At 35.5% G+C, this 25,185-nt stretch overlaps 1 protein-coding gene across 2 annotated transcripts in view; it reads left to right on the top strand.

The window, feature by feature from the left end:
- The window catches only part of LOC131519913 (solute carrier organic anion transporter family member 1B3-like), a 73,295-nt gene that overhangs the window by 41,565 nt on the left and 6,545 nt on the right, over nt 1–25,185 (top strand). For both annotated transcript variants that reach the window (XM_058743498.1, XM_058743499.1), the window contains 9 exons: nt 488–634; nt 796–894; nt 1,163–1,405; nt 2,451–2,615; nt 4,204–4,399; nt 8,088–8,253; nt 10,350–10,534; nt 16,251–16,315; nt 20,836–20,953. In XM_058743498.1, the coding sequence (XP_058599481.1) occupies nt 488–634; nt 796–894; nt 1,163–1,405; nt 2,451–2,615; nt 4,204–4,399; nt 8,088–8,253; nt 10,350–10,534; nt 16,251–16,315; nt 20,836–20,953 (1,384 nt within the window). The remainder of the gene's footprint in view (nt 1–487; nt 635–795; nt 895–1,162; nt 1,406–2,450; nt 2,616–4,203; nt 4,400–8,087; nt 8,254–10,349; nt 10,535–16,250; nt 16,316–20,835; nt 20,954–25,185) is intronic.

Below are 25,185 nucleotides of genomic sequence, written 5' to 3'. Positions count from 1 at the left end.
TTTAACAGAATGAAAACTTCAAAATATTTTGTGAGTAAAAAGTAAGGGATTAATTATTACAAAACTTATTCAGCACACCACCATGCAGTCATTAAAACCCTGATATAAAAGAAATCTGAAAAACATGGGGAAATTGACATAACATGGTGTTAAGTGTAAAAGGAGATTATAATATGATCTGGACATTTAAAAATATAATGTACATAAATATTATGCATATTTTTATGTGAACTGAAAATGTGGAAGATACATACAAACATGAGAAGTAGCTCTCTGCATGTGGTGGGATTATAGATAACTTAGTTTTTACTTGTTTACTTTTTGCTTTCCTATATTGTCAAATTTTGTAAAGTAACTATGAATCAGTCTTATAATTCGAAAAAATAAAAAAAAATCTTATATGGAATAATTAAGGGGTTAAAGCAGTTGAGTTTCTTATATAAATGCTAAAATTAATATTTAAAATAAAACACTCTCGTCTGCATAGGTTGTGAAAAGGAATCTGGATCATATCTATGGATATATGTACTACTGGGTAATATGCTCCGTGGAATTGGGGAAACCCCCATAGTACCCTTGGGGATTTCTTATATTGATGATTTTGCTGAAACAGGACATTCTTCTTTTTATTTAGGTAATGTACAGAAAATATTAGATTTTATGATTACTTTCCCTGGGTCCACCCTTGAAATAATAGTGTTCCTAAATTCATTTTTTTACTTACTAAAAAATTCTTTGGAGACCTGTATAATGTTGTTATTTGCATCTGATAAAATTGTTTTATAATATTTTTAGGTACTTTGCATGCAATATCAATGATTGGTCCAATCATTGGCTTTATACAGGGATCTCTGTTTGCTAAAATGTACGTGGATATTGGATATGTAGATCTCAGTAAGTATAATAAGAACAAGGTAACATAATAATACTTTTCAAGTACAGGACATCATCCTTCCAAATACTGAATCCACTTTTTTCAGTAGTTCTTTACTGACTATATGTGTGATGAAGTGTGAACAAAATTAAAAAAATAGTGTCTCAGAATTGATGTAATAGAGTTTAATTTCTGTATCTACGAAGGGTAGCAGTCATTATTATTGCTCAGAATTTATTGCATTTCAAAATGATTTTTTGACTGGCTACTTATAATTCTTTATTCTAGGCAGTATCAGAATTACTCCTAAGGACTCTCGTTGGGTTGGTGCTTGGTGGCTTGGTTTCCTTGTGGCTGGACTATTCTCCATTATGTCCTCCATTCCATTCTTTTTCCTGCCCCAAAATCTGGATAAACCACAGAAAGAAAGTAAAGATTTAGTATCTTCGCATCTCCCCAAAACAAATGAGAAAAGGAGTCAAGTAGCTAATGTGACCAACCATGGGCAAAATATTAGTGAAAATATGACTGGTAAGTATTTCACATTTATAGTCAATTTGGAATTATTAATTTCAAATGAAAGTAGACAAAACTATTTCTTAGTTGCCACTGGGGAGAAAGCATAGTTCTGACTCTGTTTGATGGAAACTTTTAGAGACCTATAGAGCGAGATGTTTCAAGGTCCACGTCATCCATCTCTAAATAACCATACCTGGTCCTGTCTTGCTAGACTCTAACACTTACTACAATTATTTCTAAGAAAGTCCTTCCACTTTTAACATCCGTTACAATTAGTCACCCCTCTAATTATAGACCCAGACCACAAAATTCATGCCATGCACTGAAGTTATTAATTTTTCACACACCTGTTTGTAGGCACAGATTGTTCTACTATTGTTGTAATAATGTCACCTGAGACACAACATCATTATTCTCTTCTTCTCCTTGTACCACAAGAAAGGTGATTTATAATACTATATAGTATTTTAAAGCAGAAAAGTTGCATACCAAGAAACAGATCTGAGTCCTGCATTAAATAGAACTTTATAATTTTTTAACTTTGGTCTTCTCATTTCTGTGAACTTTCTACTTAAAGGTAAAATTCTACTTAATAATTGTATTATTAACATAAAAATTAATACTAAGTGCTAACAAATAAGAGACATTGCATGTCTATTCACTTTTGTTTCTTGAGCACCTAGCATATTGCCTGGGACCCAGTTGAAAACCAAATATTTGTTGAATGAATGAATAAATGAATTAATGATACATGCAGTTGTATGGTAGTGTGCTAAGAATAACCAAATATGAAGTGAACTGAGCAAGTTGCAAAACAGCATGTATGTATGATTTCACTTTGGGTAAAATAAACTAATTGAATAGATATTAATGAACATATGGAAAAATGAAGGAAAATATAAAAACTGTTGACAGTAGAATTGTAGGGTACTCTGATTTTCTATGTTATATATTTAAGTAATTTTCAATCTTATTTAACTTTTATTATATTTACGAAATTAAGATATTAATGTATACTTAAGCTGCATTGTAATATCTTATCTTTATAATTTTATAGATTTTTTCCAGTCCTTGAAAAGCATCCTTACCAATCCCCTATATGTTATATTACTGTTTTCATCATTGCTACTGGCCAGCAGCCATATTGGTGCTATTACTTATGTCTTCAAATACATAGAGCAACAGTATGGTCAGTCAACATCTGAGGCTAACGTTTTTCTTGGTAAGACACGTTATTTATGTTTGTTTGATAAGCTATATACTACCAAGTAATTGAGTTTCAAGTGATATTTCGTTGTGAAGGCAATTTTATATTTTAGTAAGTATAATTTCTAATTATTTTTTTGCAAATCTTGTTGAATTTGTCTGTCTCATGGTGTCATCATTGTTCTGCATTTGAAGTCACATATCATGCTATTTTTGAGAAGATGAATTCCTAGAAGAAAAGTTGCACGTGAATGAACTATTTAGATATAGTATCTGCATAATTGAATTTTATAGTTTAGTGTTGAGATCCTGAGACAAATCCTTTTGTAATGTAATCATAATTTCATAATTCATTGACTTTAAATCAGAACTCACTACCTACAAAAAATAGGAAAGAGAAAACAAACACATCATTGATGTCTGCATAATTCAAACAAGTATCATATTTTATGAGTTATTTTGCTATAATATCTGTTTCCAGTGACATATTGAGACTTGCTTTTGAAGAAAAGGTTTTCTTATATAATTCTTCCCTCACCACCAGTATAAAATGAGATTACTATTATTTTATTTATTTTTGGAAAGAGAGAGAGAGAGCATGAGTTAGGGAGAGGAGCAGAGAGAGAGAGAGAGAAAGAGAATCTTCAGCAGTCTTCATGCTCAGTGCAGAGCCCAACACAGGGCTCAATCCCTCGACCTTGGGGTCATGACCTGAGCTGAAATCAAGAGTCAGACCTCAACTGACTGCACCACCCACGTGCCCCAATATGAGATTTTTAAGAGCAGTACATTACCTAGTACAATACTCAGCACATTGTAGAAACTCAGTAAATATTTGATAAATTAAACTGAACGTCTCAAGTGGCATGTGAGTGGTCATAAATAAACAAGAAAATGATAATTCTGTTCAATACTTTTATTGAACTTAAGGTAAAAGTTTAAATGGTAAAAGTTGAGTTTGACTCCCAGTAAGGTTCCCAGCCTGAATTATGTTGTTGTTGTTGTTGTTGTTGTTATTGTTGTGGTTTGTTATTGTTAGAGGGATCTTTACCTTTAATAACTCTTGCAGGACAATGACATGGAAAAGTTATAATAGGGGTCATTTTTAATACCATATTTAGGCCTATTTATCATTTTAGGGTATATGTGTGTTGGGATGAATAAAGAAGAGATATTAATTCTAGTATTTAATTTTAAAGTGATAGACAAATTTAGAATGAGTTTTTAAGGATTGGAACTCTTCATTTTGAAGAGGTGTAAAGGATTTAGATAGTAGAATGCAAGTCTCATAGGCAGGTGATATTTTGTTGCTGTTTTCCAGAAGAAGAAACTCCCTCATAGAAACCATCTGTTCAGATATTCAAATATTCTCAGTCCCCGACTTTTGCTATAGGGGGACCCAAATCCCCAGCACTGGCATCAAGAAGTTATTTTTGTTTCTCCCATGTGGTACACTGGATCTCCTACCTCCATGCAGGGCTATCGGCTTTCTACTTAAGTCGTAAGATGGGATACATTTGGTTGATGTACTCTGTGTTTCATATTATAACACATTTCAGAATAACCATATTTATATAACAACAATTTTTTTCTCTTATTTCTAGGAACCATAACCTTACCAACTGTTGCAACTGGAATATTTACAGGAGGATATATCATTAAAAAATTCAAACTTAGCTTGCTTGGAATTGCCAAATTATCATTTTATACCAGTGCATTGGCCCTCATAATTCAACAATTCAACTTTGCAGTAATTTGTGAAAGCAAATCAGTTGCTGGCCTAACATTGACCTATGATGGGTTTGTATATGTCAATATATTAATTGCACAATGTATAAGCTATACAATGTAAAAGACTATAAGTAAAACAGGGAAGATAACAATCTTAGATAAACTTTTTAATTGAAATTTCAATTTACAAATTCTTAAAACCTCCACTTCCTAAAATCTCAAAAAGTTCTCCTTTTATTCCTTCCTAAAAGAAAAACTACATAAGTTGTAATAATAATAGTTATCTTTTGGGGCTTGTTTATAATGACTGACAGGTACTTTTACCCTCATTTTATAGATAGGGAAAGCAGGGTGTAGAGAAATACACATATTACAAGACTAGCAATGTTAAGATTCTGACTTAAATTGGGGAGTTTTGACTCCAAAACTTTTAGTCTTAACCACTACAATTTTGGATGCATTATAAGAGGAATATAAATAACATTTTCCAAAAGCGACTGAAAAATTCTTATCTACAGTTAACTGTAATGTTTAACAACTATCTATTTTATTTTAAAGTGATAGAAAAATTTAGAATGAGTTTTTAAGGATTGGAACTCTTCATTTTGAAGAGGTGTAAAGGATTTAGAGGGTAGAATGCAAGTCTCATAGGCAGGTGATATTTTGTTGCTGTTTTCCAGAAGAATAAACTCCCTCATAGAAACCATCTGTTCAGATATTCAAATATTCTCAGTCCCCGACTTTTGCTATAGAGGGACCCAAATCCCCAGCACTGGCATCAAGAAGTTATTTTTGTTTCTCCCATGTGATACACTGGGTCTCCTACCTCCATGCAGGGCTATCGGCTTTCTACTTAAGTTGTAGACTTTCTACTTAAGTCTACTTCCTTACATTGTATTGAATTCTCATTTTCTGAAAGCTAATACTGTTTCTTATGATATTATCTTTATTAGCAGTAGAATTAATAAATATCCTATATATGATTGTATATTAGACCCTGGAAAACCTTTACTTTGTAGTATTATCAAGTATTGTGAAGTATTCCCAGTACGCCAGTCTCTACCCCAAATTAGGGGCACGATTCTGGAGTAGATTTCTTATAATCTCCAGAATATAGCCAAGAATTTAAGCTTGGAAAGGTTCACATTCAGACAACAAGGAAAGATCTTTGGATTATGCTTGTATAACTATGCTACGTAGTGCTGTTTATTGTTGGCTCTGAGCTTCTAAAGTCTCGATCTCATGAGGTGTCAGTTTGAACGTGTCAAATTTTCCCACAACTGCTTACCTAAACACCATCCTATTCTTAGATACTTGTCAACCTGGTCTTGAATTATCTCTCTGCTTCCTCCTAATCCTGACTGTTGGTAATTACTCCTATCCACCCAGCATTACCCACTCCAGTAAATACAGAGTACTTAGAACATTGATTTTTTTTTTTTATTCCAAGCTAGTTAACATATAGTATAATAATGGTTTCAGGAGTAGAATTTAGTGATTTATCACTTACATGTAGCACCCAATGCTCGTCAGAGTAAGTTGGACCCCCCTAATGCCTATTCACCCATTTAGCCCATCCCCCTACCCAACACCCCCTCCAGCAACCCTCAGTTTGTTCTCTGTATTTAAAAGTCTCTTGTGGTTTGCCTCCCTCTCTGTTTGTATCTTATTTTTCCTTTCCTTCCCCTATGTTAAACTGTTTTGCTTCTTAAATTTCACATGAGTGAAATCATACGATATTTGTCTTTCTGTGACTGATGTATTTCACTCATCATAATACATTCTAGAACATTGAACTTTTGAGGTAAAAGAACCTTAGAGGGGCACCTGGGAGGCTCAGTCAGTTAAGCGTCCGACTTCAGCCCAGGTTGTGATCCCATGCTTTGCGGGTTTGAGCCCTACATCGGGCTCTGTGCTGACAGCTCATAGCCTGGACCCTGGTTTGGATTCTGTGTGTCCCTCTCTCTCTGCCCCCCCCCACTCTGTCTCTCAAAATAAATAAACACTTAAAAAATATTTTAAAAAAAGAACCTTAGAGATCATGAAGCTCAAACCTCTTAAATCCTCTTAATTTATTAGTTGAGACCCAGAGGAACCATAACTTATTTGAAGTCACACAATGACTCCAGACTGATGCTATATCACATTAGTAGTTCTAAGGGCTCCCAAGTTGTCAGATATGCGTTAGCCTAAAGCCAGTTTCCTAAAATCATGTATACTAACTGTGCTATCTATTCAAAAGAAAGCAGCTAGATTGTGTGGGATTATTTTCCTTCAGTAATTTTACTGAGTGCCTCCTTAAAGATCAAGAAGATTTATAGGATACATCGCTGCCTTCATGAAAATCATAGTTTAATCATAGTAAATAATAGAATAGATATATTCAACATTTATGAAGTGCTAGTAACAGAACTAACTTTTTAAAATATAAATAAGTGCAGAGTTTCTTTGAATGTGGCCTGAGGGTCAATAGGAGTCCCTGAGACCTTATTGAAGTCTCAGCAGATTCTAAACTATTTTTATAATAATACCAGAATGGTATTTGTTTTTCTTATTCTCATTTTCTCATGAGTGTAAAGTGATATTTTCAAAGGCTACAATAATGTAATGATAACATCAGTCTGGTGGCTAATGATGTGTGCTTGTGTATTCTCATGTATTAAACATTTGTAGTATTAATTTCTAATTAGAGTCTATATATACCAATACCAATACATATAACCCACTTGAACAAAAAATCTTTGGGGTCCTCAATACTATGAAGGGCTACTGAGAATAAAAACTTGAGAACTTCCTTATTAATTTTTTTTCCAAAAAGTCCCTATGCGATTGATGTTATTATCTCTGACTTACAAATGGCAAAACTGTTTTAGGAAGAGTAGTCACAAGTATCTTATTCAAAGATAATTCATCAGTTCTCTGTTATCAAGATTTTTATCAAAACCAAAAGCATAATTTTAAAAATCTATAAGCAGAAAATTATACAAATAATCCATTTTATAATTTTAGCCATGTTATGAAATCATATCTTATAAATACAACCATGTTTTATAGTCCATCATTTTAAAGCATGTTTTCATTGCATTTAAAAATTATATGGAGTTTTTCTTGTCTTTTTCGAGTGATTTTATTATTCTTGATTTTTAAAAATTGATCCTTAGGAGTTCTGCTTTGACCATATTGAATTATTTTCTTATGTAGTTGAAATATAGATGTTAAAATTCAAACTAAGTAGCACTAACAGATTCATGGGACTTTATAGAAAGCTGGGGAGAACCTTAGTTTATTGCCTTACTGAAGAGAAACTGAGTCTGAGAAAAATAAAGTGACTTGTTTAATGAATAATTTCTTGGTAGGATCACAAAGATCTCCTATCTAAGTCTTATTGATCTTTTTTTTTTCTTTACGTTTTACTTTTTCTAGGTCATAAATTATGTCTGGGTGAAGATGGGGGTATGTGTTAAGTTAATAAGCAGTATTAAAATGCCATTTTTGCATCATCATTCATCAAATTTCTCTGGTTAAAGCCCAACTGTTTTCCTTGTTTCTCTTCTGCCCTCCCCTGCTTTCTCCTCCCCTGCCCTCCTCATCCTTCTCCCTCTCCCCTGGTGCCCTCCTCTCTTCCTCCCTTCCCTTTGCTTCCCTTTCCTACTCTACCCTTCCTTTCTCTTCTCTTCTCTCTTCCCTCCTTCTCCTATTTCTCCTTCTTCTTTCTCTCTCGCTCTCTTTTTGATATATGTCTGCCTTATATTTCCAGAAATAATCCAGTGGCATCTCACATAAATGTACCACTTTCTTATTGCAACTCAGACTGCAATTGTGATGAAAGTCACTGGGAACCTGTCTGTGGAGCCAATGGAGTAACTTACATGTCACCTTGTCTAGCAGGTTGCAAATCTTCAAGTGGCAATAAAAAGTCTATAGTGAGTATTTGTTTTTACTTTCTCTTCTCTCCTTCATAAAAATCATGTATTTGGTTTACCTATTACTTATCAAATCTTTCTGAAAGTGAAGTCTCCAGTAAAAAGATAAAAGAAAAAGACTCCCAGTATTGTCTGTCATTGTGATAGTTGTGGGGTTGTGTAAACAAAAACCTCCAATAAAATCCTGTTTGAAACACAAATGGGTTTTTCTGTTGCTTGAATTCTCATTGAGATTATTCATACTTTCCCCCTTGAATTTATGAGAATATGACTGTCTGGAATTTAAATGCATTTAAGATCTCTAGGAAGCACTTCATTTGACTAATTAGATTCAATTAGGTTTACTTTATCCTCTACCCTTCAGAAGTTAGGGGAAAGTCCTGACCCAACAATTTGTCAGTACTTTCTGCCTTTCCAGTACAACAATCTATATGCAAAATTGCCTTTAGGCTCACCACCCTTTTGACTTTCCAAAAAATTAATCAAGGCTTCATGCTCACTTGACTATCCAATTCTTGGCTTCCAATTTTCATATCTCCAAGGGCAGCACTTCTATCCAGTATAACTTAGTCATTTGCCTACCTATTCCAGACAACTTTCATAGAAATACCGTATCCTTCTTCACTTAAAATATTCCCTTCCATGCAAACTATGGGTTCTCCCTAATTCTCTGGGTTAATTTCCAGTAGTTGGGGATCAGATATTCTACTTACAATCTACTGAGTACTCACACACAAAGTTGGGAGCCATTTTCTTATCACCAACATTAGCAATATAATCAGCTTATGATCAATCATTGCCCTCTTCCACACATTTCTGTCTTTGATTTTCAAACTTTTTCCATTTTTTCCTTGTCCATAACCCTACTAATTGTATTATTGAAGGGTATTGGGAATTTGAAGAATAAAGCACCCAGAGTCTTTGAAGCCAGGCCATAAATTAACATCCAAGGACTATACTTAAAAACCCCTATTTTATATTCATGGCTCTAGTGCTTTTCACTGAAAATGCCCTGTTTAATCCATGGTCCCACTTGGCCCCTTAGTGAAGGCCTGGAAGAGACATGATGTTAGAATCCTAAAGAGAACTCTGTATACTGTGGAGACATTTTCTTAATACTGGCATGACTATAACATTTGGGGACTACTGGGGAGTTCTTTTACCAAATCCTTAGTAAGAAATCATCCCTTCCTAATTACTCAAAATAACGTCCTTTGTACCTGAGTTTGGTTATATTGGTCAATAGGCTTGATACATAAAGGATTCCTCCATATTATTCCTAGTGAAAAAGTAAAGTTTGATCATCAGATAAGTACTGATTCAAATTCTCTTCCAATTCCTTCTTCAATAAATAGTCTAGAGTACTAAGAAGTTTAAGCTTAAGTGAATTGCTTTTTTTAGCCTAGCCTTAAAACAGGATTTATTTAAGCCACCTATATAAATAAACTGCCTGCCGAATCAAATCTCTAAAATCATTTGTTCCTAGGATTTCTTCTCCTGTGCTCCATTCATTAGGATATTCTGTTGTGTTGAACCTCCCTGGTGATAACATCATCTATCCTCTAATCTGTCATTATGTTCTTGGATGTTGTGTTTGCTGTGCAAAGTAGTTCCATTATGCCTGCATAGTTCCTATTCCCCTAGATTCTGCCCCAATTATAATGGGTAGCTCCAGGTTTTGCCCCCCACAAAACTATATTTTCTGGATTCTCTGAGTAGCCTCTCCCCAGAAGATGTTTCGGACACTTAGGATTGTTAAGGAGAGTAACTAGATGTTTTATAGAAAGTAAAATTGACTGGGAGAAAATTATTTAAAAGAATTTATATTAATGAGAAATTATTTACAGTTTCAAACATTAATTTTTCTATTCTTTTCTAATTTTTAAATTAGTAATGAGTTAAATGTTAATAGTGAATTGTTTTTTTTCTAGAGTAATAGAGGAAACAATTTTGCCTTTCATCTATTAAACAACTGTATGTTTAAAACTAAACATTTTAGCTTGATGGGTGAGACTTCTTTAGCTATAATGAAATGATTTATAACCCAGTCATAATTTACAAATATATTCTGTAATATCTCAACAACTATTTTTTAGGTGTTTTATAACTGTAGTTGTGTGGAAATAACTGGTATCCAGAACAAAAATAATTCAGTGAATTTGGGTGAATGCCCAAGAGACAATCATTGTACAAAAAAATTTTATATTTATGTACTGGTGCAAGTCTTGAATTATTTTTTCTCTTCATTGGGAAGCACCCCAACTATCATGCTGGTTTTTAAGTAAGTATGACTTTTTAAATGCACTTTAATGTATATTTAGACAATAAACACACCTAATAATGTACATATTTTCCATAATATATTAGGAACATGAATTTATATTTTGTTACATTTTAATTTTCTAAGAATGCATTTTCTTAGGATTATTGTGATACTCCAATGCCATAATGAATGATAACAAGATTTCATATTTTCTCCTCTTATGAAGAATTTTGTGACATGGAGTGACTGAAAATCACTTCAATTCTGAAAAAAAAATCCGTGTTGTGATTCTAAAAAAACTTCTAATTTTGAGATGCCTTACACCAGGATAAGCCTGTCAGAGTGAATCAACCATTGATTTAATCGAAAGAAAACATTTGGGAGCCAGACTGTGTAATGTAAACCATCCACAATATTCTAAAGTTTTCATATACCATCAAAATTGCTTTTGACTTGGTCTCTCAATTACCCTCATAGATAAGAAAAAAATATATGAGCAGAATTCATTCCTTTTTTCACTCATTAGACTAATACTTACACCATGCTTAAAGAATATTCCATGGTGAATAAAACAGATACACATTAGATTATTACAGGAAATAATGATGTAAGAAAAATAAGTTTAAAAATATATACATAATTAGAAACTGTCATTAGTACTAGTAAGGAAAAAGAACAACATTAAAGAAAATAAAGAGGAAAACCTAATTGAGGATTGAAGTGAAGAGCAGTGAGAAGAGGACTCAGAGACTTCTCAAAAAAAGCAACATTGAATCCTAAAGAATAGGTTAACATTAGCCAAATGAAGAACTTTATAGAAAAAGAGCATCAGTGCCAATTCTTCAAGACCAGAAAGAACTGGAGTGTTTGAGTTGGTTGGAACATCATGAGTGAGAGGTCTATGACATAAGATAAGATTGGAGAGTTAGGAAAGGAGAAGATCACACAGACCATGTTGATGAGGTTAATTGTTCAGTTACCTAAAACTGAAAACATATTAAAATTTGCATGCATATCTCAAAAATATACAGGTGTAAATATGGTAACCTGGGTTAACATCCAAATTATACTTTTAGGACCTAGGTAGTTAACCACAAGTTCACTGTCAGCCAACAACATGACATGGAAGGGAAAGAAAACAAATGTGATAAGTTGTGTTAAAATGAATATACATGAGCAGACAGAGTCTATAATTGTTTAAATTTTATTCTTACTCCAAATCTTGTTAAATTATTTATGCTAATTTATTCTACAGCTATGTCTCCACCTTAATATAAAATGTCTACTCAAAAACAGAACTCTTCCATATTTGCCAAATTACACATTAATTATCAGAAAAAAAACTCCCTCAAAATTCTGCATTAGCTTTATCTAAGTCTTAGCTTTTTTAAAAAAAATGTTTTAGTACTTTATTTTTTATTTTTTTAAAAATGTTTATTTATTTTGCAGAGAGAGAAAGAGCAGGGGGAGGGGCAGAGAGAGAGGGAGACACAGAATCTGAAGCAGGCTCCAGGCGCTGAGCTGTCAGCACAGAGCCTGATGCGGGGCTCTAACCCACGAACCATGAGATCATGACCTGAGCTGAAGTCGGACACTTAACTGACTGAGCCACCCAGGTGCCCCTAAGTCTTAGCTTTTTAATTTAAAATATTTGCAGAGTGAATAGAGGGTTTTAGAGAACACTGTTTCATCATTGATGACATTTATATTTTACCTTATTAAGTGGTTAAGATAAACATTACCATCAAAAACATTTACTGATCTCTCACCAGCCTTTAATTTTAATGAAAGAAAACTTTTGTGAAGCAGACTGTAGAATAAAAATATGAACTTCAGTCTATTAATGATTTTCCAATGCTTACATCATAAGGCTATTATTAAAACTAGACTAAGCAGGAATGATGATACTCACTCATTCATTATATTCATTTTATGTGTCAGACACAATTCTAGGAGCTGAGACAGAACTATGAACATAAGTGATAAAGGCTCCTCTTTTACTAGCTTCCAGTGAGGGTGAAAGACTGGATGAGCATAAAAGAAGAAACAATAAATAAGCAAGTAAATATGTAAAATAGAAGTATTAAGCACTAGGAAGAAAAATAACTCAGACTAAGAATATAGAAGTGGGGCAAATAAATGATAATAATTCAAATATTGTGCATTGGAAGTCACTTGATAAGAGAGCACAATAAAAAATGAGGGTATAAGCTATGCTGATCTGAGTACAAGTGAAGAGCATGGTCCAGATAAAACATACCCTGTGGGTCACAGAAACAACTTTGGAATTTATTCTAATTGTATTAAGAAGCCAGCAGAGCCATTAGGCATTAAAATTATACACCTGACTTATCCAATTGTAAGATGACTCTGGCTGTTGTGTGGAGATCAAGTTTTTGGGACTCAAGGATGGAATCAGGGAGAATGGAAGGCTTTGATAGTTCTTCACAGGATGGGAATTTGATTGAGGATAGTGATGGTAAAGGAATTAGAAAGTGATATGAGTTTGTCTTTGATCTGTTTTTAAAACCAAGTCAATAGTATTTGCTGATGGATTGAATGTGGCATGTAAGAAGAAAAATTTAAGGATGATTTCAAGGTTCTGGCTCAGCTCTAAGAAGATGGTGGTACTTTCAACAAACTGAGGCAGACTAAGGAAGGGTAGTTGAAGATAGTGGATAAGCAAGAATTTGTTCTATTCCTGTAAGTCTGAGATGCCTATTGATGAAATATTGGAGCAGGAGACATTAAATTTGGAATGAATAACACACAGATGTTATTTACAATCTTGGCAATGTTGAGACCTTCTAAAGATTGAATACAGATAGAAATAAGATTCTAGAACCAAGAGCCAGGCACTCTAATCTCATAAACCAAGAATAGGAGGAGAATCCATTGAAGGAAACTAGGAAAGAGATTCCATGAGGTTGGAGAGAAACCAAGAAGGTGTGTCATGGCAGTTAAAGATTAGGAAGTAATTGTTGGATTTCATTATGTACTTGTCAGTAGATTTAACAAAAGTAATGCATAAAGATGGGAGGAAAGAAGGGCTGTTTTGCAAAGAACCAAGAGAAAATGCAAGAAGGGGAAGTGCAGATACTCAGGGAAAATCCTTCATATTAGTAATGTTATATAAAGAAGCAGAGAAGAGATGTGGTAAGTTAGCAAGGGTGTGGTGTCAAGATTTCTGTTTATGTTAGATATTATAGCATGCTTGTGTACTGATGAGAATTATCCAGTAGAGTTTAAGGAAATTGATGGTACAGGAAAGAAAGGGAACATGACAGGGGAAGGTGAAAGGGGATATGAACAAGTGCATGGAGTTTATTCTATAACAGAAAGGAATGTCTTCTATGTGAGTAAAAAAAAAAGAGTTACATGTTTAGCTTTACTCATACAAGGGTATTGAAAGTCTGTTCTGATTGCTTCTACTTTTTCTGCTAAATAAAATGCAAGGTAATCAACTAAGAAAGAGGAGGAAAAAGAAGTGGCTTGAAATGAGATCAGAAAGTGGGAACTAATCATCTTTAAGGTTGGGAGAATAAACTGGGAAAGTGGGCTAGTAAAATACAGTAGGATTGTACCAGAGGCCCTGGGGGGGTTGTACTTATGAATTTAAAATGAGCTTAGTCAGAATGTTTGAATGATTTCCTCAAGTCAGCACAGCTCTGGAGGGGTCTAATGAAAAAGGTAGGGGTTGGATGAAAGCATTTTTGCTTGCCTGGGACAATAACGGATGAGAGGGACAAGAAAGTTTAAGGTATATGAAAGGAAGGATGATAATGAGAGAACATGGTAGGAAAGAAATGAGACGGTGAAAATGGAGATGGGTGGGGACAAGGTGGAGGGTGGCAAGGTCCTGAAGAGCCCTGTGGGTCTGAACTTTGTTGGAGATGGTTTAGTGGATACAGTGAAGTTAAGAGGTGTTATGAAGAAGGGAGCTCAAAGCTGATAATTAGGGAAGTATGTACTGATTGGCATGACCATGCAGTGGGTGAGATAACCCCAAATGGGTGAAGAGGTCAAGAAACATGTAGGCCGGAGCTTTGAGAGGATGGTTTACATGGATTATTAAAATAACTAGGAAGAGTGGCATATATAGTTTTGGGAAAAAAATCACAGCCTAGTACTAAAATTGCCAAGGAATATTGGGGGGGCAGGGAGTGTTGTGCTAGTCCATAGATATTTCAGCCAGTAAGTTAGAGAATGATATATTAGAATGGCACAATACTTGAGGGAAGTTAGAGGTCTTTCAGAGGAGGCACTAGGGTCTGCAGGTAGTAAAAAAAATAAGTAAAGGAAAAGGCAAGAAGGACATCTATTCTTGAGGCCCAGTGAGACTGCAGGCTATGGGAGAAAAACAGCCCCCACTTGAAAGAGTTGCATAGAAAGAGAACCATCAGGGGGAAGCCAGGCTTTGTTAGAACAAGAAAGTGAAAAATTTCCTAAGAACATATGATCTAAAGATTTTCCTGGTAACAAGGGATATAATGGAAGAGTTTGAGTGCTGTAAGAACAAGAGACTGGGTGTGATTAAAGAATGAACTAAACCATGTAGGAACCCAGGGACTCAGGAATATGGAAACTGATACTAAGAGAGGTTACATGATTTCTCCAAGTCACTTATTCAATATGAACCACCATTATCTCCTTATTCAAGAACAAGAACTAGCATGGAATGTCATAGGAGACACTTAGACATCTGTTGAATGACTAAATCTGCTTATCTCTATGAACAAATACAGTCATCCAAACAGTTCAAATAAAAAAAAAAAACCTTTGTATTAGTTAATCAAGTATTTCCATAGAAATGTTCCATAGAAACAGTCAACTCCTCCCTATCCTGCCATTACTGCTGCATAATTCATTTCACTTGAAATGTATTAGGCTATCACAGTTATGGTAGTGTCATCATCTCATTGGACACAGAAAAATGGAATGGTGGAAAGAATATTCTAAATGGAAGAGTGAGTTAATTTCTAAAAGAGAGGATACAAATGTGCTTGCTCCCTTTAAAATGCCATTTACATACATTAGACACTAGAATACACAGGAATCTTTTTTGACCCTCCTGGTTATATTCCATGGTTTATGAATCATATTAGTGAACTTTGCTTTTAGCATAAATGGCAGAAATAAGATGGTAAAAGAGTTCTCCTCACACCAAGACCTCAATAAAAGCATCTGCTGTATCACGTGGCCTGTGTCAACTGAATGGGTCACAGGAGATCTGTTTCTTTGTAGGCATAATAAAGTCTGTTCCAATCACAAACTGATAGGATTTCAAAGGATCAAATGTGAAAATGCTAAACTGTCTTGAAATCTCAACATATTGAAAAATAAGAGAATAATAATTATTATCACTCATATGTTCCCGTTTTAAAACAACTGAAAGACAACTTGAAATGTCAGCCATTCACTTGAGGGTTTTCATTTGATCATGAAGAACAATGCCACTGAGTATTTGTTTGTTTGTTTGTTTATGAAAGAGTAAATAGGGGCAGAGAGAGAGAGGGAGGGAGGGAGGGGAAGAATCTTAAGCAGGCTCCATGCTCACCATGGAGCCTGATGCGGGGCTTGATCTCATGACCCTGGGGTCACGAGCTGAGCTGAAATCAAGAGTCAGATGCTTAACTCACTGAGACACCCAGGAGCCCCAAGAAATGTTTAAGTATTGAACTTGGTTTGGTATTTTGGAGATGTTTAATGTTTCTTTGCCCTTATTTTATTTCAGAAATGTTCAACCTCAGCTGAAATCCCTTGCAGTGGGTTTCCATTCACTAACTATACGAGCATTAGGTATGCTAAATATAGAGATTAAAAATTTAAGATATAAATTTTCATGCCAAAGCTCACAGACTGAATATAATTAATTTCCAATTATAAGAAATGTTTAGAAGTTACAATTCAAAATAATTTCTATTTTTGTTGTAAATAAAAAATGAGAGGAAAACTAAGTAACTTAAAAGAGAATTTGTTTTTTTTTAATATATGAAATTTACTGTCAAATTGGTTTCCATACAACACCCAGTGCTCATCCCAAAAGGTGCCCTCCTCAATACCCATCACCCACCCTCCCCTCCCTCCCACCCCCCATCAACCCTCAGTTTGTTCTCAGTTTTTAACAGTCTCTTATGCTTTGGCTCTCTCCCACTCTAACCTCTTTTTTTTTTCCTTCCCCTCCCCCATGGGCTTCTGTTACGTTTCTCAGGATCCACATAAGAGTGAAACCATATGGTATCTGTCTTTCTCTGTATGGCTTATTTCACTTAGCATCACAATCTCCAGTTCCATCCACGTTGCTACAAAAGGCCATATTTCGTTCTTTCTCATTGCCACGTAGTATTCCATTGTGTATATAAACCACAATTTCTTTATCCATTCATCAGCTGATGGACATTTAGGCTCTTTCCATAATTTGGCTATTGTTGAGAGTGCTGCTATAAACATTGGGGTACAAGTGCCCCTATGCATCAGTACTCCTGTATCCCTTGGATAAATTCCTAGCAGTGCTATTGCTGGGTCATAGGGTAGGTCTATTTTTAATTTTCTGAGGAACCTCCACACTGCTTTCCAGAGCGGCTGCACCAATTTGCATTCCCACCAACAGTGCAAGAGGGTTCCCGTTTCTCCACATCCTCGCCAGCATCTATAGTCTCCTGATTTGTTCATTTTGGCCACTCGGACTGGCGTGAGGTGATATCTGAGTGTGGTTTTGATTTGTATTTCCCTGATAAGGAGCGACGTTGAACATCTTTTCATGTGCCTGTTGGCCATCCGGATGTCTTCTTTAGAGAAGTGTCTATTCATATTTTCTGCCCATTTCTTCACTGGGTTATTTGTTTTTCGGGTGTGGAGTTTGGTGAGCTCTTTCCAGACTTTAGCCTCTACTACAAAGCTGTAATCATCAAGACAGCATGGTATTGGCACAAAAACAGACACATAGACCAATGAAATAGAATAGAAACCCCAGAACTAGACCCACAAACGTATGGCTAACTCATCTTTGACAAAGCAGGAAAGAACATCCAATGGAAAAAAGACAGTCTCTTTAACAAATGGTGCTGGGAGAACTGGACAGCAACATGCAGAAGGTTGAAACTAGACCACTTTCTCACACCATTCACAAAAATAAACTCAAAATGGATAAAGGACCTGAATGTGAGACAGGAAACCATCAAAACCCTAGAGGAGAAAGCAGGAAAAGACCTCTCTGACCTCAGCCGTAGCAATCTCTTACTCGACACATCCCCAAAAGCAAGGGAATTAAAAGCAAAAGTGAATTACTGGGACCTTATGAAGATAAAAAGCTTCTGCACAGCAAAGGAAACAACCAACAAAGCTAAAAGGCAACCAACGGAATGGGAAAAGATATTTGCAAATGACATATCGGACAAAGGGCTAGTATCCAAAATCTATTAAAAGAGAATTTGATTGTTCATTCTAGTTAATGTCAAGGTTTAACTAGGACAAAGAGTCATCATATTTGTTTTACACTCTTTTTAACACAAAGATAAGTGATCCCCCAAGTTTCTCTACTTTTAGAATTAGGAATATTACTTCCCATAGGCAAAGTGGAGGGCCTTCCTTCTACACAAAGACGTTAATGCCCAAAACAGCTTGGAAGTACTGGGTATCCGGTCAGGCTGAGATTGTGTGAAACAACAGGAGCAGACTTTTTGCTTTCCTCTTCTCTAAGGCTGGGGACCCTAACCTTTATCAGAAGTTAAAAATGAGAGAGGAAATGGGAACTAAATGGTAGGACTGAACATCTGGGACTAAAGGAGTGTTCTGAATGAAAGAAAGCTCAGGAAGTAATGTTTTATGTTGTTAAAGAGTAGGGCTGTAGACTCCAGAGGTTAGAGTCCTATTTCTAAATATTCAAATGAGGTGATTAGTACAAGATATAGGATATCGCCCTTTTTCCCTTGTTGTCATTTGCCATTTATACCACACAGATTTCCCTTGCTAGCTCAACAACTCCTAACTTAACTCCTGTGCAAGCCCCTTTGTAAGATGTATTAACATAATATGCTCATTCCTGGGAAGTAGGAAAAGAGCACCATTCCTGTAGGGATTGGGGTAGAAGACTGATCATGGCCTGGAGGCAGCCACTGATGGCAGAAGGAAAAGTAAGCGAGAGGGGCCAGTCCCTGGGATCCGTGCAAGCAAAAGGAAGAAACATAACTCTATGGCTAATTGCATTGGAGAAGTTGTGCAGGAAGTATATTTGAGAAGGCCACAGATCCTTAAAGGTAGAAAGAGGAAATACAAAACACATGGAGAGAAGAAGATGGAGGTGCTGCAGGATTCCACTTAGTTCTCGACCCAGCCTTCCTTCTGTTCTTCTCTAATCTCACAGCTCTGTCTGTCCTAGAAGCTTCCTGCCTCCAGATATGATGGAGATGCCTCACTCCTAGAAGCTAAGCCATAGAAGCTAGCAGATGAAATAGAATGTGGAAGCAAGCACTCCTCCTTAGATTCTGAAATAAGATTGAGACTAGAGGAAATTATTCTAATGCCATAAAACAGAAAGCAAGGAATTTTACCATCCTAATTGAGCACATTATTTTGATGTGTCCAATATATGGTGCAATAGAACCTAACTGCTTTTATGGGGAGAAAAAAAGTGCATCCTGAGTAGTGAACTTTCACAAATAATTTTCTTGAATACAAAATATGTGTAAATTGTGAGGAGTCCATAGAGAATCATTAAACTGAAAAGGATAATCAAAAAATAGATAATTTGAAGTTTTAAAATTCTAGTAATGACTTAAGACGAAGGTTGTTACCTAAAACATTTAATGCATTAAGTTTGGTCAGTTTGGTCAGACTGGTGGTACTATATGGGGAAAATAAATTATTGGCATGCATTTTTCATTTTTCAAAGGGTGGCTGTGATTTGTGGAAAGCTGCAAATTTTTCACCCATTTTCTCAGTACCAGTTTTCCTCAGATATGTTTAGCCCAGACACCAGACTTTTGTCATCTCCGATTTTTCACTCTCAGAAAATTGAGACTAATTAAAAGTAAATGGAATTAATAAAATTTGTGAAATATGAATCACTACCACTTTTATGTAACAAAATAAAAATTGTCAGCCACTCATCAAAATACAAAAAGAACAAAGTAAAAACATGGCCACTTCAGTTCCACCATATGCAATATAGATCTCTACTGGCATGTCCCTAAAATTTTATTCAAATTACTAGTCCTTTGAACTAGGAGTTTATCTCAGAGTTTATTAAAATAGCAGTAGGAATAGATGGGCACTTCTTCTATAAGGCAGCATATGTATTTCTAAAAAGCATTACATTCTGTAAAACTGTACACTACAAATAAAACCTGGGTTAGGCACAGACCACTAGACACCTAGGCATCATTGTCATCAGAACATTAACAGAAACAAAATTCAGCCACCAGCCCTAACTTGAACAGCCCATGCTCCTTCAGGAGATTTTAAAAATGTGCACAATCAATGGAGAGAAAATGCAGGATTGTGGGCTTTAATGACACCAACAAAGTGGAAGGGGAGCTCTAAGCCAAGAAAGGACAACCTGCCAAGATGCCTAGAATTCTGTGAATCTGAGCCTGTGCTTGTCTGCGGAGGAAGAGCTAGTGTTGGCATTTACCTTCTAATTTTTTGTTTGTTTATTTCCTTTTGAGAAATTGAGCATGAGCCGTGGAGGTACAGAGAGAGAGAGAGAGAGAGAGAGAGAATCCCAAGCAGGCTCTACACTCTGTGCAGAGCCTGACACAGGGCTTGAATTGTGAGATCATGATCTGAGCAGAAATCAAGATCTAGACGCTCAACTAATTGAGCCACCCAGGTGCCCCTACCTTCTAATTTTCTTAAAAATAGCGTACAAGACTCTCCTGACTTTGCAGTAATTGAGAACATTTACCTTTCCCTGTGAAGTTATAATTCTACTCCCATTCCTCAGCTTTCCTTGCCTAAGAAAAATTATGTACGAACCAACATAACTTTCATGTTTTACTCACAACATTCTCCTTTTCACCAGTCAGGCTTAAGTTACTTGGGAATCAGAAGAACAGAGTGTACATGCGTTTAATGTTCCATCTTCTCTTCCCTATGTGTAGCGGGTGAGGTAGATAACAGATATCTATGCTATTATATGTGATTTGAGCTTTTGAGATTCCTAACAGTTTCAATTATTGAGTAAATTTAGGTCAAAACAATGGAAGAGTGCTTTAAAATTTTCAACTTTTACTTAATCTAAAATGTATCGGTGTGGAATATCACATAGTTATGTTTGAAACATGTTCCTTGAATTGACCTTTTCTCATCTCATGTTGCAGGAGGAATTCCAGCTCCTATATATTTTGGGGCTCTGATTGATAAAGCATGTATGAAGTGGTCTACCAGCAGCTGTGGGAAACGAGGGTTTTGCAGGTTGTATAACTCCAGATTATATGGGTAAGATGTCATAAATATATTTCTTGAATTGATTTTTTCCTTTGACTATATTAATGCCTAAAAGATGACATGTCATTTTCGGTATAATAATGATTATAAACACCATTTAATGAACTTTGTATTCATGTTGTATCAGGCAGCATGGTATCTCATTTTAATACTCTTAGCAACTGTAGGAAATGGATTTTTTTCCTTTTTCCTTAAATATGAAGAAATAAAGACTCAAAAAGAATAAGTAATTTGTTCAAAACCAGTAATAACAAATAACAAATAACAGTAAATAACAAAAAGATCTGGGATTTGTACTCAGGTTTTTTTGTTGTTGTTGTTGTTGTTTCTAAAATCTCTCCTAATACTAAAGAAAACTATTTTCAGTGACATTCTGGCTTCTCTAAGATGATATAAAATTATCAGCCGGAGCTCTGGTCATAGGTCTGGAAAAAAAAGGAAAAATTTTGTTTCTACAATCTTCTATTCATGGGGAAACAACTGGATGGTCATCTAGAAAAAAAATAGTTGCAATAGTACTTTAACCTTACATGAAAAATAAATGCACATTAATCAAACACATATATTTACAATATGAAACTACAAGTATTAGAAAAAAAACTCTGGTAGAAATACTTTTAATTATCTAGGAAGCAGGAATGTGTTGCTCAGTATGATCCTAGCCCCTAAAACCACAGTAGAAAAAACAAAACAAAACTCTGTGTCCCAAAACTGAAGCAAAGTTCAAAGAGAAAAGGTAAATTGGAAAAAGAAGGTGTAACTTATAACCAGACACAAGGCAAATGTCCTGAATATATAAAGAGCTCCTAAAAAATAAAAAATAAACAGTTCCAAATGCTGGCAAAGATATGGAACAATGGGAAATCTTTTGCTTTGCTGGTGAAAATGCAAAATGGTACAGGCACTTTAGAAGAGTCTGACAGTTTCTTATAAAGCTAAACATAGGCTTGCTATATGGTCAAGTAATTGTGCTTCTAGGGTATTTACCCAAATAAGCTGAAAACTTACACTCATACAAAATCTGTACGCAAATATTTATGGCAGTTTCATTCATAATTGGCAAAAAAAATGAAGCAACTAAGATGGTCTTCCATGGTAAATGGATAAACAAACTATGGTACATTCATGCAACAGAATACTATTCAACCATAAGAAGAAATGAGCTATCAGGCTACAGAAAGGCAAGGCAGAATCTTTTGCCCAGTGTGGAGCCCCACAGAGACTTGAACTCATCATCTTGAGATCAAGACCTGAACTGAAATCAAGAGTCAGACACTTAACTAACTGAGCCACCCAGGTACCCTGAGACAGGAAGGATCTTTTTTTTTTTTTTTTGATGGAAAAGATTTTTATTTTTATTTTCTTATGAATATAATTTATTTTCAAATTGGCTTACATACAACACCCAGTGCTCATCCCAACAAGTGCCCTCCTCAGTGCCCATCACCCATTTTCCCTCTCTCCCATCCCCCCATCCACCCTTAGTTTGTTCTCTGTACTTAATAGTCTCTTGTGGTTTGTCTCCCTTCCTCTCTGTATCTATTTTTCCCCCTTACCCTTCCCCATGGTCTTCTGTTCAGTTTCTCAAGATCTACATGAGTGAAAGCATATAATATCTGTCCTTCTTTGACTTATTTCACTCAGCATAATACCTTCCAGTTCCATCCACGTTGCTGCAAATGGCACGATTTCATTCTTTCTCATTGCCAAGTAGTATTCCATCAAATATATAAACCACATCTTTATCCATTCATCAGTTGATAGACATTTAGGCTCTTTCCATAATTTGGCTATTGTTGAGAGTGCTGCTATAAACATTGGGGTACAAGTGCCCCTATGCATCAGCACTCTGTATCCCTTGGGTAAAGTCCTAGTAGTGCTATTGCTGGGCCATAGGGTAGATCTATTTTTAATTTTTTGAAGAACCTCCACACTGTTTTCCAGAGAGGCTGCACCAGTTTGCATTCCCACCAACAGTGCAAGAGGGTTCCCGTTTCTCCACATCCTCTCCAGCATCTATAATCTCCTGATTTGTTCATTTTGGCCACTCTGACTGGCGTGAGGTGATATCTGAGTGTGGTTTTGATTTGTATTTCCCTGATGAGGAGTGACATTGAGCATCTTTTCATGTGTCTGTTGGCCATCTGGATATCTCCTTTGGAAAAGTGTCTATTCATGTCTTCTGCCCATTTCTTCACTGGATTTCTTGTTTTTTGGGTGTTAAGTTTTGTAAGTTCTTTATAGATTTTTGATACTAGCCCTTTACCCGATGTCATTTGCAAATATCTTTTCCCATTCTGTCGGTTGCCTTGTAGTTTTGTTGGTTGTTTCCTTTGCAGTGCAAAAGCTTCTTATCTTGATGAGGTCCCAATAGTTCATTTTTACTAGTAATTTAATTCCCTTGCCTTTGGAGATGTGTCAAGTAAGAAATTGCTGCAGCTGAGGTCAAAGAGGTTGTTCCCTGCTTTTTCCTCTAAGGTTTTAATGGTTTCCTGTCTCACATTCAGGTCTTTCATCCATTTTGAGTTTATTTTTGTGTATGGTGTAAGAAGGTGGTCTAGTTTCAATATTCTGCATGTTGCTGTCCAGTTCTCCCAGCACCATTTGCTAAAGAGACTGTCTTTTTTCCATTGGATGCTCTTTCTTGCCTTGTAAAAGATTAGTTGGCCATACATTTTTTGGTCCAATTCTGGGTTCTCTATTCTATTCCATTGGTTTATGTGTCTGTTTTTGTGCCAATACCATACTGTCTTGATTACACCTTTGTAGTAGAGGGTAAAGTCTGGGATTGTGATACCTCCTTCTTTGGTCTTCTTCTTCAATATTACTTTGGGTATTCAGGGTCTTTTATGGTTCCATAACAATTTTAGGATCATTTGTTCTAGGTTTGAGAAGAATGCTGGTGCAATTTTGACTGGCATTGCATTGAATGTATAGATTGCTTTGGGTACTATCGACATTTTAACTATGTTTGTTCTTCCAATCCATAAGCAGGAAATCTTTTTCCATTTCTTTGTGTCTTCTTCAAATTCCTTCATAAGCTTTCTATAGTTTTCAGCATACAGGTCTTTTATATCTTTGGTTAGGTTTATTCCTAGGTATTTTATGGTTTTTGGTGCAATTGTAAGTGGGATCAGTTTCTTTATTTCTCTTTCTGTTGCTTCATTATTGGTGTACAGAAATGCAACTGATTTCTGTACATTGATTTTGTACCCTGAAGCTTTGCTGAATTCATGTATCAGTTCTAGGAGTCTTTTGGTGAAGTCTTTTTGGGTTTTCCTATGTAGAATATCATGTGGTCTGTGAAAAGTGAAAGTTTGACTTCTTCTTTGCTGATTTTGATGGATTTTATTTCATTTTGTTGTCTGATTGCTAATGCTAAGACTTCCAACACTATGTTAAACAACAGTGGTGAGAGTGGACATCCCTGTCGTGTTCCTGATCTCAGGGGGGAAGCTCTCAGTTTTTCCCCATTGAGGATGATATTAGCTGAGGGCTTTTCATATATGGCTTTTATGATGTTTAAGTATGTTCCTTCTATCCCAACTTTTTTAGGGTTTTTATTAAGAAACCATGCTGTATTTTGTCAAATGCATTTTCTGCATCTATTGACAGGATCATATGGTTCCTTTCCTTTATTTTATTAATGTGATATATCACATTGATTGATTTGTGAATATTGAACCAGCCCTGCAGCCCTGGAAAGAATCCCACTTGATCATGGTGAATAATATTTTTTATATGCTGTTGAATTCAGTTTGATAGTATCTTGTTGGGAATTTTTGCATCTATGTTCATCGGGGGTATTGGCCTGTAGTTCTCCTTTTTTGTGGGGTCTCTGTCTGGTTTAGGCATTAAGGTAACAGTGGCTTCATATAATGAGTCCAGAAGTTTTCTTTCTATTTCCATTTTCTGGAACAGCTTGAGAAGGATAGGTATTAACTCTGTTTTAAATATCTGGTAGAATTCCCCAGGGAATCCATCTGGTCCAGGACTCTTATTTGCTGGGAGATTTTTGATAACTGATTCAATTGCTTCACTAGTTATGGGTCTGTTCAAATTTTATGTTTCTTCCCATATGAGTTTTGGTAGTGTGTGGGTGTCTAGGAAATTGTCCACTTCTTCCAGGTTTTCCTATTTGTTGGCATATAGCTTTTCATAGTATTCTCTGATAATTCCTCATATTTCTGAGGAATTGGTTGTGATAAATCCATTTTCATTCA

This window comes from Neofelis nebulosa, chromosome 8 (genome assembly GCF_028018385.1).
Source record: "Neofelis nebulosa isolate mNeoNeb1 chromosome 8, mNeoNeb1.pri, whole genome shotgun sequence".
Lineage (NCBI taxonomy): Eukaryota > Metazoa > Chordata > Mammalia > Carnivora > Felidae > Neofelis > Neofelis nebulosa.
The sequence above is the reverse complement of the archived record's forward strand: the minus strand, read 5'-3'. Positions and strand labels throughout refer to the sequence as shown.